We start from the raw sequence: 19,465 nt of genomic DNA, 5'->3' as shown, positions 1-19,465 counted from the left end.
TCCAAAGCTTCCACATCTTTCCTAAAGTGAGGCGACCAGAACTGCACACAGTACTCCAAATGTGGCCTAACCAAAGTCCTGTACAGCTGCAACATCACCTCACGACTCTTGAATTCTGGTTTCCCACCCTTCTACTCCCAAAGCATTGGATTGTGTCATTAGCTTTTAAGATTGTCAATATACTAAATTCAAACTTGATTGGAGTTTGGTATTTTTGGGTATAATTTAAACTGATTGGCCTAATTTGAATTTGTTTTGTTGTCTCCAGGCAGCCCAGCTAATCTAGCTGTTCAACCAAATGTTACATTGTTACCTTAATCAGAACACTTGGTGCTGTGTCAGGTAGTTCTGCTAGCTTTTATCTCTCTTAAAGGAACAGTACCCCTTACCTCCTTTATAATACTTGTAGAACAAGGATCTACGGATACCAAATCTGTGTATAGTGAGGAATGAGTGTACACAATAGTTTCCAAGGGTCAAGGTGTTGATGAAGGGGTGCTTGGCTAGTTTTCATTATGCCCTTGCTGCTTGGGAAATAAGTCTTCAAATTTTGAAATGGAATTTGTGTTATGATTATAGAGATATGGCCTATAATTATTGAATTACCCAGTGGGAAGTCTTGTGGCTGTGACTGAATTTCAGACAATCATCTGATGTTTACCCATTAAAAAGCTCTATGTATTTTTATTCCATGGACATGTTCCAGATGCTTGACTGCGGTGGTATTGAGCTGACACTTTGGAACCAAAATGATATTAAATACTCAGCATAAGACCACTCCTACCTGTAATCTTCAGAATGCTAATAAATCTGGATCAGTCTTTGCTTTGATGTATCTGCAACATTTGTTTTATGTTGAAGATTCAATTTAATTTATAAACACATTAAAATATGTTTGAAATATTAGATGAAAAATATATTCCATTCATGCTATAAAAGACACATGCTTCTGAGAATTTAATGTCAGTTTATAAGCTCCTTAATTTTAACATTTGAACCTAATACAACCATTTGAATCCCAACATTAAGCAAGACCTTTTAATCTGATGAATGAAATAAGCTTTCTGAATGCCATTACATGTGTAGTGGTAAGCATAATTGAAAGGCTGCGAATTAAGCATCCATGGCAGTGAATAATTTTATCATGAAAGAAAAACACATTTGGAAGCAGTGAAATTACTAATTGTTTAAGATGAGAAAGATATAAATGCTGAAAGTCTGAAATAAACAGGTAAATACAGCCCTGTTAGTTGTAACCTGCAAATCAAAGATGGCTAGTTTATTCTGAATCCTTTTCTGTTTGTCATCTGAACTTCAATCAATTCTTCCAATTAACCTCAAAAATCACCAACAGATTTGGCCCTGCCTAATTATATTATGGTTTTCTAAGTGGTCCAATATCATGACCCTAATAATTTATTATAATATTCTCCCTACTTAGATGTAAGGTTAACAGATCTGTACTTTCCTGTCTTGTCACTTCCTGATTTCCCAATTAACTGTGTCACATTTGCTAATTTCAAAGTGCAGGACTATTCTATAATCTAAAATTGATGTTCCTCTTGCTGTCTTTGTAGCAACTTTTAAAATATATTCTGCAAGTAAGGTGATTGGATCCAGGACATTGTTGGCCTTAATCTCGTTAATTTCTCAATACATTTTGCTAATTTTTTAAAAAAATCCTCATTCTCACCAGACCCTTGGTTTCCACTACTTCTCGATTTTATTTTACAACTTCTTGTATGAGGAAAGAATGCTTATTTAATGTCTTGGTCACTTTTTTTCCACTCTAAAATGAAGCCTTGCAGTGCTTCTTTTGAGCACCATTAAAGTGTATTGAAGAATTTCTCCAGAAGGTTTACGTTGGTAGGTGAATATCAACCATTCTGACCATCCCAGCAGTTCTGGTATTCTCAATATTATGTGGATGCTTGAAATGCTAACGTGGGTGACCACTTCAGTTATCTGGCATTGGAAACCTGGAATCTTGGGAGATTGTTTTCATTCCACAGCTTCCAATGGTAGGTGGGTGAGTAATCAGAGATTATGGACTTGAGATACCTGACAAAAGAACCAAAGAAATGGAGAGTGAAAATAAATGCAGTGAATTGTTTTGACCTGTAATAGATCTGAAAGTCTTGTGAACGCAAGTCTAATAATAAACTTCAATGAAATTGAAATATCATGAAAAGTAAAAAATGCAGGGCCAAGGATAAAGCATGGGCAAATAAACTCATTAGAAAGTTATTTCATAGAGATGGCATGAACTCAAAAGCCAATTGGCCACCTCCTGTTAATTTCATTGGTGTCTAGGAATTTTTTTTAATGGGATACAGGCATCAGTAGTTAAGACAGCGTTTATTGCTGATCTCTGATTGCCAGAATGAAAGTGATGGTGAACTGCCTTCTTGAACCACTGCAGTCCACGTGGGGTTGGCCCTTCCACCGTGCAGTTAGGAAGGGAACACAAGAGTTTGATCCACTGACAGTAAAGGAACAGTGATATAGGTCAGATTGAGGAGTGGTTTTTAAGCAAATGTGCAAATAGTTATGTTCCCAAGCAGTTGTTACCCATGTATTTCACAGTTAAAGAGTTTTAAAAGATGTTATCTGAAGACTCTTGGTGTGTTGTGCATCAGTGGGGAAAATTAAAAGTTGTGGTTGGCGGGGTGAAGGGTTGCAATCAGGTGAGCTGCCGTGTTCTCTGGACTGCACTAATTTAGGCAAGTGGATAGTATTCCATCACACTCCTGACTTGTGCTTCATATATGGTGGATGGGTTTTGGGAGTCAGACGGTGAGGTATTTTACTCCCAGCTTTCAACCCTGCATTTTTTAGCCACAGTAGTAAAATTGGTGGTCCAGTTCAATTTCTGGTCAACAGTAACCCCCAGGGCACTGATAGTGGTGATTTGACAATGATAATGTTGAGTTATTCATGTCGTTGTTTGTCAAGGGGAGATGGTTATGTTCTCCCTTGATTGCGATGGTCATTGCCTGATCCTTGAATGTCACAATTGTTACTTGTCACATCTCCTCAAGCTTGGGTGTTATCCTACTCTTCTCCATAGTTTCAGTACTCCTGTTCTCTGAATACTTTGTATATCCTTTAGTATTAATTTTCTTCAAATAATTATGTAATTTCCTTAAATTTATGGCTTTTATTCTTCATTGACAGTTGGTGACATATCTTTCAATATTCTAAGAAACTTTGCTAATTTTCTTTGGAAGTTTATTAGTCTGTTCTTTAATCATAAATTTAAGTCCTATCATCTTAGTCACATCTGGAAAATTGCTATCACTACACTCTTTATTTAATCTTCAAAATGTAAAGAAATTCATCTGGTTACATCTTAACCTTTTGTTGTATTGAACTTACTTTCACAAATCTCTTTATTGGTTTTATATTATGTCCTACCTGTAATACAGTAACTAAAACTATTACCAATGCTCCACCTGGAACATAATTAAGGTATTGTGCAAATTCACCATTAGCTCTTTGAACCTTGGTGTCTGTTAGAAAAAAAATACTTTCTGTGGTTTTGCTTGCAGCTATAACCAAAATTTTATTCCATTCAAGCTTTTAAAGCTATTACAGTGTTTGAGGAGATGTTTTTGGAACCTCTCACACTGCAGGATCAGAGCAAAATCTAGTTGTCTGGTTACGAGTCCTTTTATTGTTGGCCTTTTATTGTTTTCTAACCTTCCTTGTCTCTTTTTACATTTTGTGCCTGATCTATTTTATAAACGTAACTTCTCTTGGAGGTTTGCTTTCTTAGCCGCTCTCCCTCCCTTCTTCAGTTCCCTGCCACCAACTGGATCCATTCCTCCCATTGACCAACCAGGTCGTACCCTCTACTAGTCTTCACCCATCCCTACTTCACCACCCTGCTCCTTTATCTGCAGCTCCCTCCATACCCACCCTAGTACTGAAGAAGGGTTACACCCAAAATATCAACTTCTGCACCTCCTGATGCTGCCTGGCTTGCTGTGTTCTTCCAGCCTCCTACCTGTCTACTTTTGGATTACAGCATCTGCAGTTTTTTTGCCTCTTTCACAACAGTGGGACATCTCTAAGCCCTCTACAGCCATTGAAATGTAATTACCCTTGCACCAGCCAATTCTGATTTGGCAAGATACCAGCAGCAAAAAGACTGATCGTCATATAATCCGTTTCAATGATAGATTGATATTGTATGAGACATTGGGGGAGCTCTGTTGGAATTCTTCAAAATTGTTCTGTGAGGTATTTTGTATGATTGACTCATTAAGCCAAGCATCATCCACCCTAACTCTTGAATTTTCAAGTAACTGAGTAATATAATGATTATTCCTGATGATAATACTGAAGATATCTGAATTGATAGATCATAAGTTTAATTTTTGCAGTTAATAATTCTATAGGTTATTCATGAAACATTGTTGTGTAAGGCAAAATGTGTTTTTTTTAACAAAATTGTATGAGTTTATTGCACAATGAGAAACATTAGGCATATATATGTTAGTTTTGAAAAAGCTTAACATGAACAGCAAAACAAAGTTTCAGTATTTTTACCAGCAATACCCTTTATAGATTTACTCCGTTCCAATGTAGTTAGTATTAGTCCTATCTTAACTCCTTATATTTATTTTTTAACTGTTGGCCTAGATACTTCTGTCCACTTCAGATGGTCCCATCAGTCTGACACCTGGACCATGTCCATACAATATTTCTCAGCTTGGTGTCTTTGTAACATTATCTGTCCTTCTGCCCGCATGAAACGTTTCTTCTGAACCAAAATTTGATTCTTCTGTGACCAGTGTCTATTTTCTCAGTATATCATTAGAGTTAAACTTTTGATGTGCAGTGCCCACGTTGTATAAAAGAACAAAGAGTTATTGTTTGGAATTCTCATCCCCAGTGAGCATTGGAGGCTGCAAATTATTGAGTATGTTCAAAGCAGAGTTGCATAGATTTTTAATCAAGAAGGGAACGGAGGGTTAGGGTTAAGGTAAAACCTATCTTATTCAGAATAACAGAACAGTAAGTTAGAGGCCACATTCAGATCAGCTGTGATTTTATTGAATAGTGGAGCAAGCAGAAAGATCTTATGGTCAACTCATCTTACTACTTACGTTCTTTAATCACTGCTACAATGTACATGATTCATATGGATGAACAAATAGGGTGAGGATTACAACTGATTTATACTGGTGAATGGCGTGGTTAAAACTCAGTGGTTACATATGATAATACAATAGCCAGCTTTGACTGGTTGAACGCAAATTTTCTACACTGGAAAAGGTATGGTTCATATCTAACAGAAGGTGAATATAAAATTAAAAATACCTGCATGTTGTTGAGTCAATTTGTTACCAGTTTGGATTGGAGGCTCTGGGATATGATGAACTCAGACAGTAGACCATTTGTAAAGGAATCTGAAGTCCTATCTGCGAAGCAGAGCAGATGAAACATGAGCAGAATCTGAAGGATGTTTTGTTTCTTGCATTTTATGGAAGCAGCTAAATAGTGCTTCGTTTTAGCAAACCTAGATTGATAAGTCCCCGGGGCCTGATGGTCTATATCCCAGGGTACTGAAGGAGGTGGCTCGAGAAATCGTGGATGCGTTGGTGATTATTTTCCAGAGTTCGATAGATTCAGGATCTGTTCCTGCGGATTGGAGGGTGGCTAATGTTGTGCCGCTTTTTAAGAAAGGTGGGAGAGAGAAAGCAAGAAATTATAGGCCAGTTAGTCTGACCTCAGTGGTGGGAAGGATGCTGGAGTCTATTATAAAGGATGAAATTATGACACATCTGGATAGTAGTAACAGGATAGGTCAGAGTCAGCATGGATTTATGAAGGGGAAATCATGCTTGACTAATCTTCTGGAATTTTTTGAGGATGTAACTCTGAAGATGGACGAGGGAGATCCAGTAGATGTAGTGTACCTAGACTTTCAGAAAGCTTTTGATAAAGTCCCACATAGGAGGTTAGTGAGCAAAATTAGGGCACATGGTAGTGGGGCAAAGTACTGACTTGGATTGAAAGTTGGTTGGCTGATAGGAAACAAAGAGTAGTTATAAACGGCTCCATTTCGGAATGGCAGGCAGTGACCAGTGGGGTACCGCAGGATCAGTGCTGGGACCGCAGCTTTTTACAATATATATTAATGATATAGAAGATGGTATTCGTAATAACATTAGCAAATTTGCTGATGATACTAACCTGGGTGGCAGGGTGAAATGTGAGGAGGATGTTAGGAGATTACAGGGTGACCTGGACAGGTTAGATGAGTGGTCAGATGCATGGCAGGTGCAGTTTAATGTGGATAAATGTATGGTTATCCACTCTGGTGGCAAGAACAGGGAGGCAGGTTACCACCTAAATGGAATCAATTTAGGTAAAGGGGCAGTACAAAGAGATCTGGGTGTTCTTGTACACTAGTCAATGAAGGTAAGCATGCAGGTACAGCAGGTGGTGAAGAAGGATAATAGCATGCTGGCCTTCATAGCAAGAGGGATTGAGAAGAGAATCAAAGAGGTTCTTCTGCAGCTGTACAGGGCCCTGGTGAGACTACACCTGGAGTACTGTGTGCAATTCTGGTCTCCAAATTTGAGGAAAGACATTCTAGCTATTGAGGGAGTGCAGCGTAGGTTCACGAGGTCAATTCCTGGAATGGCGGCACTACCTTATACTGAAAGACTGGAGCGACTGGGCTTGTATACCCTTGAGTTTAGAAGACTGAGAGGGGATCTGATTGAGACATATAAGATTATTAAAGGATTGGACATTCTGGAGGCAGGAAACATGTTTCCGATGATGGGTGAGTGCCAAACCAGAGGACATAGCTTAAAAATACAGGGTAGACCATTTAAGACAGAGATGAGGGGAAACTTCTTCACCCAGAGAGTGGTGGCTGTGTGCAATGTTCTGCTCCAGAGGGCAGTGGAGGCCCAGTCTCTGGCTTCATTTTAGAAAGAGTTGGATAGAGCTCTCAAGGATAGTGGAATCAAGAGTTATGGAGATAAGGCAGGAACAGGATACTGATTAAGGATGATCAGCCAAGATCATATTGAATGGTGGTGCAGGCTCGAAGGGCAGAATGGCCTACTCCTGCACTTATTGTCTAGATGGGTCAGTTTTAAAAAGGGGTCCTTATGCATTAATTATGTGTTATGCCATGTTCTAGAATATTATGAACTTTGAGTGAATGGTTTTATTTTTAAAAGATTGATACAAATAGATGACTAAAATAGATGCTGGAAATTGTGGTTTTTGGCATTTGAGCTTCAGACAGTCTTAAATACAGACATTCACAACCATGCTGGAATTTGTAAATCTACTAATTTTAAGATGGATTTATAAATTCATTTAAGGCGCAAAAGAATGATAGAATTTTCGCTGGCCTGTCTCTCTCTCTAATGTCACCCTGGATAAAAGGGAACATCAAAACTCAATGCCTGTAAGACAGATGTGAATGGATCCTATCAACATTCCTTTGTATTATGATGGCTTCCTTCATCTAAACCATACTGGGTGAATTGCAAATTATTAAACAAAAACAGTACGTGAAATCACAAACCTCTTTGGAAAAAGAACTTGGAGATGTCATGTGATAAGGAAGCCATTTTGATGTTTGCTTTTAAACTCAGAAATAACTGACAGAGTTCCACTTTAAGGTATGTTGTTAATTATTTTGGCTGCTTAATGTCTTTAAGCTTATTCACAACCTTTAACTGGGATATCCTTTCATAGGGAAGGATTTTTATAACCTGTTTTAACTTTGGCTAACTGAGAACCAATCTCTAGAAATTCAACTACAAGAAACGTCACAGTTTTCAGCATGTTACTTGCTTTCAAAGATCTTCAGATTAATTAAGAAACTGCCAACTTGTCACAAAAGGGACTGAAATAATTGTCTGGAGCCGACATATTTGCTGCCTTAAATCAGATAAAAGATTCTTTAAATTTGGCCTCAGAGAATAGCACTGATGTGTATCTGATCTGAAGGTAATTTTCAATATTGTTGTAGCTACGAAGTATGGTTGAATGTGCGAGGTGAAATGGGAACTCTACTCAAAGCACAGCAACTGCTCAACTATTGCAACCCCCTCAATTAGTACCCAGCATAATGCCTTGTGTACCAATGGTCTATTCTTGATAAAGGGCTTTTGCCTGAAACGTCGATTTTCCTGCTTCTCGGATGCTGCCTGAACTGCTGTGCTTTTCCAGCACCACTCTAATCTAGAATTTGGTTTCAAGCATCTGCATCTGTATTTACCGTACCAATGGTTAAGCCTGTCCCTAATATGTGTAGGGAGATTCCATCTGTAGTGAGCCATTATTGGCTCCAAAACTCAGATGTCATTGGCAAAGAACATCTCAGTATTTAGAATGAGATGAGAAGTCTGCTTCTACCTGTGCTGAAGCCACAAGAGTTGTAATACTGAGGGGTGGTAGGCATGGAAATACTTATAATTGCACAGAAGAATGCATGTGGCTGTCATGTTGAAATGTTACTGATAGACTTTTTTTGTCTGGTGGTTCTTGGTTACTTCGTGACAACCTACCTTTTAGTTTATTTGCAGATGAATGGATGCGATACCATGCTAGTTAAATGGGGACACAATGATTACAATTCTTTCCCTGCTACAGCTGGTGTTGCCTTTGAGTCTAGGGTGCAATCTAAGAGTATGTTGCATTAATAAGCACATTCCTGTCATCACCATTTACCTCTTCATCTTTGTCGTTCTCCTTGAAATACTGAGTAGGATATGCATTGTGCCTTGTTTCTCTGACAAGGCCAAACTCTTGGGAAATGTGCAAATTTCATCACATCATGGCTATTTGGGATGCTTTCTTCCTGGTATGTACTGAAGAATGACTCCAGATCTAACTAAGCATATCTTCAGTATGTCACTGGTTTATTCAATCAGATATTCGTTGTGCTTCATAACCAGGCTTCTGGTCATCAGCCAAGTTTGTAGTGGCTATCCCTCATATTCTTTCAGATCCAAACATTAGTTATGGCAGAATGCAGTGTCATTGCAGCTGTCTGGGAATATTGCACATACCTGAAGATATATCTGTCTGTTATACTACAGTAATTGCATATTAGAGTCATAGCGATACACAGCACAGAAACAAATTCTTTGGTCCAACTTGTCCATGCCGACCAGATATTCTGTATAAATCTAGCCCCATTTTCCAGCTTTTGGCCCATATCCCTCCAAACCTTTTTTATTCACCTACTCATCCAGATGCCTTTAAATGTTGTAATTGTACCAACCTCCTCCAATTCCTCTAACAGCTGATTCCTTACATGCATCAATCTCTGCATGAAAAAATTGATGACCTTGCATTTGACAAATATTTTCCTGGTTTATCTGTGTGTTTGCATTGCTATTTGTCTGAAATCAATGGTATGCTGCACTATGGGACATCAGCCTGAGATACAAACCCCAGCTCTTGCTTATTTTGACAGACGATGTTGACATAATTGCCTACCCTGGAAAACCCATCAACTACCTGACTTAGGCATTTATGGGGCACTAACGGGGGTCATGGATACATCTTTAGTAACACACTAGAAGAATCTAGCTGCAAAAAAGTTTAGAATATTTATGAATTTAACAGTCACTAATAGTGTACTGCCACTACAGAACAGGAGGTATTTGCCATCATCTGACCTGACAATTTGAGCACAGGTGTTTCTAGATTACGAGGAAATTCAGCAAGTGCTTAGAGACCCTGTAGTGATACTATGAGCTGCAGCATCCTGCCATCTGTGCTATCCAACCTCAGGCCTTTCAAAACAGGCTTCTGGTTCTGCCAAGATGGCTGGACATCCAAGGTTTTATGTAAAGTAGGCAAGTTGCCACCTATTCTTGTATTTGAAAATCTTTCCAAATGTAAGTTCAAATTCAAATTATGAATTTAAAAAAAAAGTTTTTAGTCAGTGTTCTGTTTCAAAAATGTTTCAGTAACATTAAAAAAAACCCAACTTTTGGCAAACTTAGCTTAGGTACACTTGGTGATATTTTTGGGCAAGTGTTTGGAGTTTTGGTGTGAAGCGATGTCAGGGAGCACAGCACAGAGCTGTTTAAAGATCCGACTCAGTTGGAATTTAGACACAAGCCCTGGATAAGGGTGAAAGACTACCTCAGAGAGCTAGGTTGCAGCTCTGTAGCCCCAGCAGCGCTGGTGGCATTAGTGGCCAGAACTGAGACAGAAAGCACTTTCTAGATTTGACATCCTAAAATCCAAGCCAAGAGTAGAGATCTCATGGTTATGAGGTCTGTGGAGGGAAGAGTGTTTGTCCATGTGGAGAGCAACTAGATGTTGCTGTTGAGAAGTTGTTGAGAAGCATGGGGAAAGAGAAGATGGAGATAGGTAGGGCACACCCATGAGCGAAGACCTTTGGCTGGGGCTGCCCAATGTGGAAGATAGGCCTATAATACTGACACCCCTGCATCCTACGCAAGGCCCCCTGCCTAGTGAACTCCTCCCACCAGCCTCAAAATTGAGTCCATTTAAGGACCTCAATTGGGGTGAGAATTACGGTCACCCTAGTCCTTGTTCCAGGGGTATATAAGAGGGTGGCAGGAAGATCACCTTGGGAACTTTGCATGTCCCCTCTGCCTGCAAAATCACTGGCAGGAGATCCATAAAATTCTATCCATTTATTAACAATGGATGATTAACTTCGACCTAATTGCTATTTCACAGTCCAGGGCCAGAGGAGATAGAAGTTGACCATGTTTACTATTTTGTTGGTCTCTTCCAGTCTCTCTCAGCTCCTGTAAATATGAAGCTTGTTTCACAGAATTCACACAATAATTGTTCAAAGGGATATATGACACTCTTACTAGGGCACAGATAAAGCTGTCTCAGTCCAGATGCTTCTCTTTTACTCACATTGTAGTGACTCCACCATATCTAGTTTGTTTCTTGGTCCTTATCCAGAGATTAGTGCTGATGCCCATTACACTGAGAGCAAAACACATCACTGAATGTAGCAAGAACTATGTATGGTATAGCATTTTTGCAACTTTGAATCTCTGCCAGTGTTGTTTCAGTTTGGTAATTTGAATGAGGCTTTTTGGGCAGAGGCTGATGCCAGTGTGCTGTGGAAGGGTTGGTTTTGGCCTTTTGAGTCAACGTACATAAAAGTCAAGTCAGAAAGAATTTCAGCTGGTTTTTACTTCTGGGGTGCTTAGCAACAATGACTTTAATTTCCTTAGAGCAGAAGCTTCTTGAAATTAAAACCTTGAGCATTGAGTTGCTCACCCTTAACATTATAACTCAGTATTTCAGTCATTCACTTTCCATTTGCTCCAATACTTGATATTTCTAGTGTTGACTTATTTGGATTTAAATTGTCAGTCTTTCCTATAGAGTCTGATATATTTTGCTTTGAAACCAAGGAGAGCAAAGTTTTAACAGCAGCATCCACTGTTTGGGGGAAAAATGTATCAGCACTTTTACATGGGTGCTGTCATGCATATAGCAGTGCTCTGCTAAGGCAAGGATGAATGCTGCAGAATGAAAAGAGCAGTAAAACTGTCATAAATATTTGATTCTGCAGCTGATTCAGTATCTGACTTGAATCTTCCACATTTGTCTAAACTCGTGTTTGCTCGAATTTTCATTTTTTAAAATTTGATACAAGTTTAGGATAACCCCAGATCACTCACTATGTTTTACTGGAGAAATCGCCCTGCTTTTATTGGTAGAAATCATTATTTTATTGAAATAGGCTTTGTTAATAAACTTTAGCTGCATCTTGCTTTTAAGTCTCAGCTTCAACTACAAACAAACCTTGCTACTTTCTACTTTGTAGGCTTTTAAGACAAAGGATGGCTATCTTGTGGTTGGGACTGGAAATGATCGACAATTTTCAGTTGTTTGTAAGGTAAGTTCCATTTTCTTTTAACTTGTACATGCATGATGGGAATAAGTTATAATAAGACCATTTCTGTTTGTGTTCTCTGTGTAAGGTTGCAGTTGTCAGAAATTGTTCACTATGCCATTGTTAACCAGAGTAGTCTTTGCTCATGTGAAAGTTTGTTGTTTCAAGTTGCAGAATCCCATCCAAAGCTGCATGAATATTGCAACTGTGTCAGCAAGAGCTAATTTCTCTTAATGCTGACAGCTCACTGAACCACAAAGAACCCCTATAGAACTTGGTCTATCCAAACTAGACTTAATTACGCTGTTCCGAATATACACAATGGTCCTAATAAGCAAACCCCTTAAACACAGTAAAAATGAAACAAAGGCTTACAGGTTGAAGTTAGAAGGGCAGAAGGAGACAAAGTTTAGCAGCCTGTTTCCACACAGCCCACTGCTGCACTCCCTAACTAGTTCTGGACTGAACTGCTTAACTTAACTTCAGTTTCCAGGACTGGCCACTCCCCTTTCATTATACAGGTCACTTCTAAACATAAAAGCTTTGGTCTAAAGTCTCATCTGTTTACCTATAAGCAAAAAGACCTCTCAATACCCTTTTAAGAAACCCAACCATTTCAGAGCCCGGAGTGTTTTATGCCCCCTCTGAAAAAAATTAAGGACACCGTATCCTTGAGAAAAGGAGCAGCTTTTAGCAAAAAAGGACCAGCTTTGTGACAACAGCCTCAGAAGTACATCCCTGCTTTTATTTTCAAGTCCTCTCGAATTAAATGCCATCATTGCATTTGCCTTCCTAACTACTGACTCAACCTGCAAGTTTATCTTGGGAGAATCCTGGACTAGAACTCCCAAATCTCTTTGCACTTCTGATTTCTGAATTTTCTCCCCATTTAGTGAATAGTCCATGCCTCTATTCTTCCTACCAAGGTGCATGACCTCACACTTTCCCATGTTGTACTCCATCTGCCACTTCTTTGCCCAGTCTCCTAACCTGTCCAAGTCCTTCTGCAGCCTCCTCGCCTCCTCAATGCTACCTGTCTGGCTATCTACCTTGTATTATTTGCAAACTTAGCCAGAATGCCCTCAGTTCCTTCATATTGATCATTAATTTATAAAGTGAAAAGTTCTGATCCCAACACTGAGCTTTGCAGAACACCACTTGTTACCAGCTGTCACCTTGAGAAGGACCTTTTTATCCCCACTCTCTGCTTTCTGCCTGACAGCCAATCTTCTATCCATGCTAGCACCTTGCCTCTAACACCATGGACCCTTATCTTATTCAGCATCCTCCTGCACGGCACCTTGTCAGAGGGCCTTCTTGAAGTTCAGGTAGATAACATCCATTGGTTCTCCTTGGTCTAATCTGCTCATTACTTCCTCAAAGAATTCTAGCAGATTAGTCAGGCATGACCTCCCCTTGATGAAACCATGCCCTATTTTACCATGCACTTCCAAGTATTCAGAAATCTCATCTGTGACTGTGGATTCCAGGATCTTACCCATAACTGAGGTTAGGCTGATTGGTCTGTAATTTTCCTCCTTCTGCCTTACTCGTTTTTTAAGCAGGGGTGCTCTATTAGCGATTTTCCAATCCTCTGGGACCATCCCTGATTCTAGTGATTCCTGAAATATCACCACTAATGCCTCCACTATCTCTTCAGCTATCTCCCTTAGAACTCTAGGTGTATTTCTTCTGGTCCAGGTGATTTATCCACCTTCAGACCATTCAGTTTTTCTAGTCCCTTCTCCTTGGTGATGGCCACCATACCCAGCTCTGCTCCCTCACTCTCTTGAATTTCTGGGTACTTACTCATATCTTCCACTGTGAAGACTGACGCGAAGTAATTATTCAACTCCTCAGCCATTTCTTTGTTCCCCACTAGTATCTCTCCTGTGCCATTTTCCAGTGGCCCAATGTTCACTTTTGCCTCTCTTCTGCCTTTTACGTATCTAAAGAAACTTTACAGTCTTCCTTTATGTTGCTGGCTAATTCACCCACCTATTTAATCTTCTCCCTCCTTATTTCTTTTTTGTTGCCCTCTTTTGGTTTTTGTAAGCTTCCCAATCCTCTGGCTTCCCACAGTTTTTGGCTACTTTGCATGCTTCCTCTTTGCTCTTATGCTATCCCCGACTTCCCTAGTCAGCTATGTTTGCCTCATCCTCCCTGTACTGTGCTGCTTTTTCTTTGGGGTGAGTCTCTGCTGAGTCTACTGAATTACTCCCAGAAATTCCTTCCATTGCTGTTCCACTGTCTTACCTGCTAGGTTCCTCTCCCAGTCAATTCTACCCAGTTCCTCTCTCATGCCTCTGATTATATCTTCTCTTGCTCAAATTGCAGAGTAAATTTGATCATGTTATGATCACTGCCTAAGAGTTCCTTCACCTTAATCTCCCGTATCAAGTCTGCCTCATTGCACAACACTAAATCCAGTATTGCTTGTTCCTGAGTGGGGTCCATCTCAAGATGCTCCAAAAAGCCATCCTGTAAACATTCCACAAGTTCCTTTTCTTGCAAACCACTGCAAACGTGATTTTCCCAGTCCACCTGTATATTGAAATTTCCCCATGATCACTGTAACTTTGCTTTTCTTCCGCATCTTTTCTATCTTCTGGCGTTTCTTGCTCCCCAGCTCCCAACTACTGTTTGTGGGCCTATACATGACTCCAACTATGATTTTTTAAAATCTTTGCGGTTCCTCAATTCTACCCACACAGATTCTGCGACATCTGATCCTACTTTGTTTCTTAGTAATGATTTAATTTCATTTCTTACTAATAGGACAACCCCACTAGCCTATCTTTTCAATAGGGTGTATATCCTTGAATATTCAGTTCCCAGTCCTGATCCCCTAACAGCTATGTCTCCATGATGCCCACCACGTCATACCTGCCAATTGCAATCTGCGGCACAGGTTCTTTTACCTTATTCCTTATATTACATCCATTCACATATAACACTTGTATTAACTGTCCCTCTTTTCTTTGTCATTTGTTTGTCCAGTGTACTTCAAGCGTGATTGCTAACCCTTTCCAGATATTCTGTCCTATTTGTGTCTGTGCAGGAGATTTTAATAGGCTGTCCTGAGTTCTGCACTCTTACTACCTCTTTTTATTTGGGCCTTCTAATTTCTTCTATGACTGATGACACCTCCCTCTCCCCCCCCACCCCTCCCTACCGGCGCCTTTTATTTTAAAGCCCTGTCTACAGCCTTAGTTATGTGACTCACTAAGACTCTGGTCCCAACAGGGTTCAGATGAAGATCGTCCCATTGGAACAGGTCCCTTCTTCCCCAGTACTGGTGCCAATGACCCATGAATTCGAACCCATTTCTCCCACACCAATCTTTGAGCCACAGATTTACCTGCTTAATCTTTTTGACCCTGTGCCAGTTAGCTCATGGCTCAGGTACCTTTTTGGTTCTGCTTTTTAATTTTGCTCCTAACTGTTCATATTCCCTTAGCAGAACCTCTGCCCTAGTTTTATCTATGTCGCTGGTACTCATGTGGACCATGACCACCGGATCTTTACCGTCCCACTCCAAGTTCCTCTGCAGCCCAGATGAGATATCAAGAGGCATAAGTCAACCAACCCCAATTTATGGGAGCTGCTCACAGCTTGGTGACACTAAGGTAGATAAGTTAAAAACAGCACAAGCAAGGTTAGCATCAACCAAGCACAAATTCACTTTGAACCATAATTTCCATACTTGACCATAATGAAAAATAGGAGAAAGTGAGGACTGCAGATGCTGGAGATCAGAGCTGAAAAATATGTTGCTGGAAAAGCGCAGCAGGTCAGGCAGCATCAAAGGAGCAGGAGAATCAACGTTTCGGGCATAAACCCTTCTTCAGGAATCCGCTACTAAAGTACTACAGGTGAATCAGTATGTTATATTGGAAAAAATGTATCATTTAGGTAAATTTTAGGTCATCTGCACTTTATTGAATGAACCACCTTTTTGTCCATTGGGATTGGTGAAAGTACCCAGACAGCTAAGACAGCACTTTCTGTTACTCAAAGCAGTCTCTCTGCTACCCTATATTATAGTCCTGTCGGTTGGTAGAACTCCTCATATTTCCTTTCACCTTTTCATGAGCAAAGTGGTGAAAGGAGTCCCTGAGAAATGAATCTGGCACATGAATAATGTTATTGACATCACTGCTTCTGTCTTGAAAATATCTGGCTATTTAGAAACTTAAGTATATTATCACCATCATTGAACCAGTTCTTAGATTGATGCTGGAACTTCTCTGTCTCTTCGATGAGAAATCTTGATCAAAAAGCCACGTCTTCTGTCTAGCAAGTAGAAAGTTCTTCTTAGGTTTATAGCACCAGTTTCTAGACTAAGACCAATTAAAGTTCGATAGCCTCTTGTTTAATCAAATCCACCACAATCACTCTTTAGACACTTTGTTTCCTTTGCCAAATCTGTCCATGAATAAAGAATTTGGAAGGGAATTATCTTTCTCAGATACTTGGCTGCTGCAATTTGCAAATGGTTCATTGCCAGCAATGCTGTGATTGGAAACCAAGGATGGAAAGAATACAGAAAAGCTAAAGTGAATCCACAAGTGATGTGAGGGTAAAACGTAGGGTGCATGCAACTTGGTGTAATACAGGGTGTGTTAAGGAGTGAAGCTTTGAATGGGTTGGAGTTGTCGAGAACCACAGAGATGTGTTTCAGTAAAAACAAGGTTATTCCAAAGACACTGAAAACATTTGATTGTGTTTTATTGAAGCAGCTTCATGAAAAGAGGGAGAATGTGGGGTTCCCACTGGCTCTTCAGCCCACGCTTTAAATCTCTGTCACCTCCATTAAATACCTCTCTGGCTTTCTGTTCTATGTGATGCAAAATTGTGCATAAGTACTCTTTGGTTTGTAGTCTAATCACAAGATATAGCTGTTGCATTTAGTTGAGATTGCACAGAATTTCATCCACATTTATCAATTAACTATTTTCATTGTTCATTAGATCTTGTCCTTACCTGTACTCAGTCAAGATCCCAGATTCAAGACAAACAAGCTCCGTGTTCAGAACAGAAAAGAGCTTATTGATATCCTATGTGCAAGGTTAGTGGTTAATAATGGACATTGACTATGAGTTATGATACATATTTTGGTGAAGTAACTGCCCTATTATTATGGAAGACTCTGCACTGTTAAAAGCTTAATGCAGGAACATTTGAGTACAAGACATTATTCATATTTTTTTAAAAATCCCTTGGGACATTTTATGAAATGGTACACAAATAGAGGCTATGATGTGTAAATATTTTTCTTTGCTCTGACTACTTAGTTAATTGCTGCAGGCCTTGCCCCATGCACTATTAAAACAGTTGTGCTCTTGATAGTCAGTGAGGCTTTGTACCAAACAGAAGAGCAACAACCTCATTGAACTTCAAATTTCTTTCCCATTTAGAGTCATAGAGATGTACAGCATGGAAACAGATCCTTCGGTCCAACCTGTCCATGCCGACCAGATATCCCAACCCAATCTAGTCTCACCTGCCAGCACTCTCCAAACCTCTCCTATTCATATACCCATCCAAATGTCTCTTAAATGTTGCAATTGTCCCAGCCTCCACCACATCCGCTGGCAGCTCATTCGATATAAGTACCACCCTCTGCATGAAAAAGTTGCCCCTTAGGTCTCTTTTATATCTTTCCCCTCTCACCCTAAACCTATGCTGTCTAGTTCTGGACTCCCCGACCCCAGGGAAAAGACTTTGCCTATTTATCCTATCCATGCCCCTCATAATTTTGTAAACCTCTATAAGGTCACCCCTCAGCCTACGATGTTCCAGGGAAAACAGCCCCAGCCTATTCAGCCTCTCCCTGTATCTCAAATCCCCAAACCCTGGCAACATCCTTGCAAATCTTTTCTGAACCTTTTCAAGTTTCACAACATCTTTCCGATAGGAAGGAGACCAGAATTGCACGCAATATTCCAACAGTGGCCTAACCAATGTCCTGTACAGCCGCAACATGACCTCCCAACTCCTGTACTCAATACTCTGACCAATAAAGGAAAGCATACCAAACGCCGCCTTCACTATGTTGTGGCTCTGTTCGCCGAGCTGGGAATTTGTCTTGCAAACGTTTCGTCCCCTGTCTAGGTGACATCCTCAGTGCTTGGGAGCCTCCTGTGAAGCGATTCTGTGCTGTTTTCTCCGGTATTTATCGTGGCCTGTCTCTGCCGCTTCCGGTTGTCAGTTCGAGCTGTCCACTGCAGTGGCCGGTATATTGGGTCCAGGTCGATGTGTTTATTGATTGAATCTGTGGATGAGTGCCATGCCTCTAGGAATTCCCTGGCTGTTCTCTGTTTGGCTTGCCCTATAATGGTAGTGTTGTCCCAGTCGAATTCATGTTGCTTGTCGTCTGTGTGTGTGGCTACTAAGGATATCCTTAGTAGCCACACACACAGATGACACGCAACATGAATTCGACTGGGACAACACTACCATTATAGGGCAAGCCAAACAGAGAACAGCCAGGGAATTCCTAGAGGCATGGCACTCATCCACAGACTCTATCAACAAACACATCGACCTGGACCCAATATACCGGCCACTGCAGTGGACAGCTCGAACTGACAACCGGAAGCGGCAGAGACAGGCCACTATAAATACCGGAGAAAACAGCACAGAAGCGCTTCACAGGAGGCTCCCAAGCACTGAGGATGTCACCTAGACAGGGGACGAAACGTTTGCAAGACAAATTCCCAGCTCAGCGAACAGAGCCACAACAACGAGCACCCGAGCTACAAATCTTCTACCAAACTTTGAGCCTTCTTCACTATCCTCTTTTCCTGCGACTCCACTTTCAAGGAGCTATGAACCTGCACTCCAAGGTCTCTTTGTTCAGCAACACTCCCTTATACCATTAAGTGTATAAGTCCTGCTAAGATTTGCTTTCCCAAAATGCAGCACCTCGTATTTATCTGAATTAAACTCCATCTGCCACTTCTCAGCCCATTGGTCCATCTGGTCCAGATCCTGTTGTAATCTGGGGTAACCCTCTTCACTGTCCACTACACCTCTAATTTTGGTGTCATCTGCAAACTTACTAACTGTACCTCTTATGCTCGCATCCAAATCATTTATGTAAATGACAAAAAGTAGAGGGCCTAGCACCGATCCTTGTGGCACTCCACTGGTCACAGGCCTCCAGTCTGAAGAACAACCCTCTACCACCACCCTCTGTCTTCTACCTTTGAGCCAGTTCTGTATCCAAATGGCTAGTCCTCCCTGTATTCTATGAGATCTAATCTTGCTAATCAGTCTCCCATGGGGAACCTTGTCAAATGCCTTACTGAAGTCCATATAGATCACATCTACTGCTCTGCCCTCATCAATCATCTTTGTTACTTCTTCAAAAAACTGAATCAAGTTTGTGAGACATGATTTCCCATGCACAAAGCCATATTGAATATCCCTCATCAGTCCTTACCTTTCCAAATACATGTACATCCTGTCGCTCAGGATTCCCTCCAACAACTTGCCCACCACTGAGGTCAGGCTCACTGGTCTATAGTTCCCTGGCTTGTTTTTACTGCCCTTCTTAAACAATGGCAC

General features: G+C 40.5%; 1 protein-coding gene across 5 annotated transcripts in view; it reads left to right on the top strand.

Moving 5' to 3' along the window:
• The window catches only part of sugct (succinyl-CoA:glutarate-CoA transferase), a 423,980-nt gene that overhangs the window by 133,215 nt on the left and 271,300 nt on the right, over window positions 1-19,465 (top strand). For all 5 annotated transcript variants that reach the window (XR_011960715.1, XR_011960714.1, XM_072571162.1 and 2 more), the window contains 2 exons: window positions 11,822-11,893; window positions 16,864-16,961. Coding sequence is in view for 3 of the 5 variants with exons in the window: in XM_072571162.1 (XP_072427263.1) it covers window positions 11,822-11,893; window positions 16,864-16,961 (170 nt within the window). In the remaining 2 variants the exon portion in view is untranslated. The remainder of the gene's footprint in view (window positions 1-11,821; window positions 11,894-16,863; window positions 16,962-19,465) is intronic.

This window comes from Chiloscyllium punctatum, chromosome 5 (assembly GCF_047496795.1).
Source record: "Chiloscyllium punctatum isolate Juve2018m chromosome 5, sChiPun1.3, whole genome shotgun sequence".
NCBI lineage: Eukaryota > Metazoa > Chordata > Chondrichthyes > Orectolobiformes > Hemiscylliidae > Chiloscyllium > Chiloscyllium punctatum.
The sequence above is the reverse complement of the archived record's forward strand: the minus strand, read 5'-3'. Positions and strand labels throughout refer to the sequence as shown.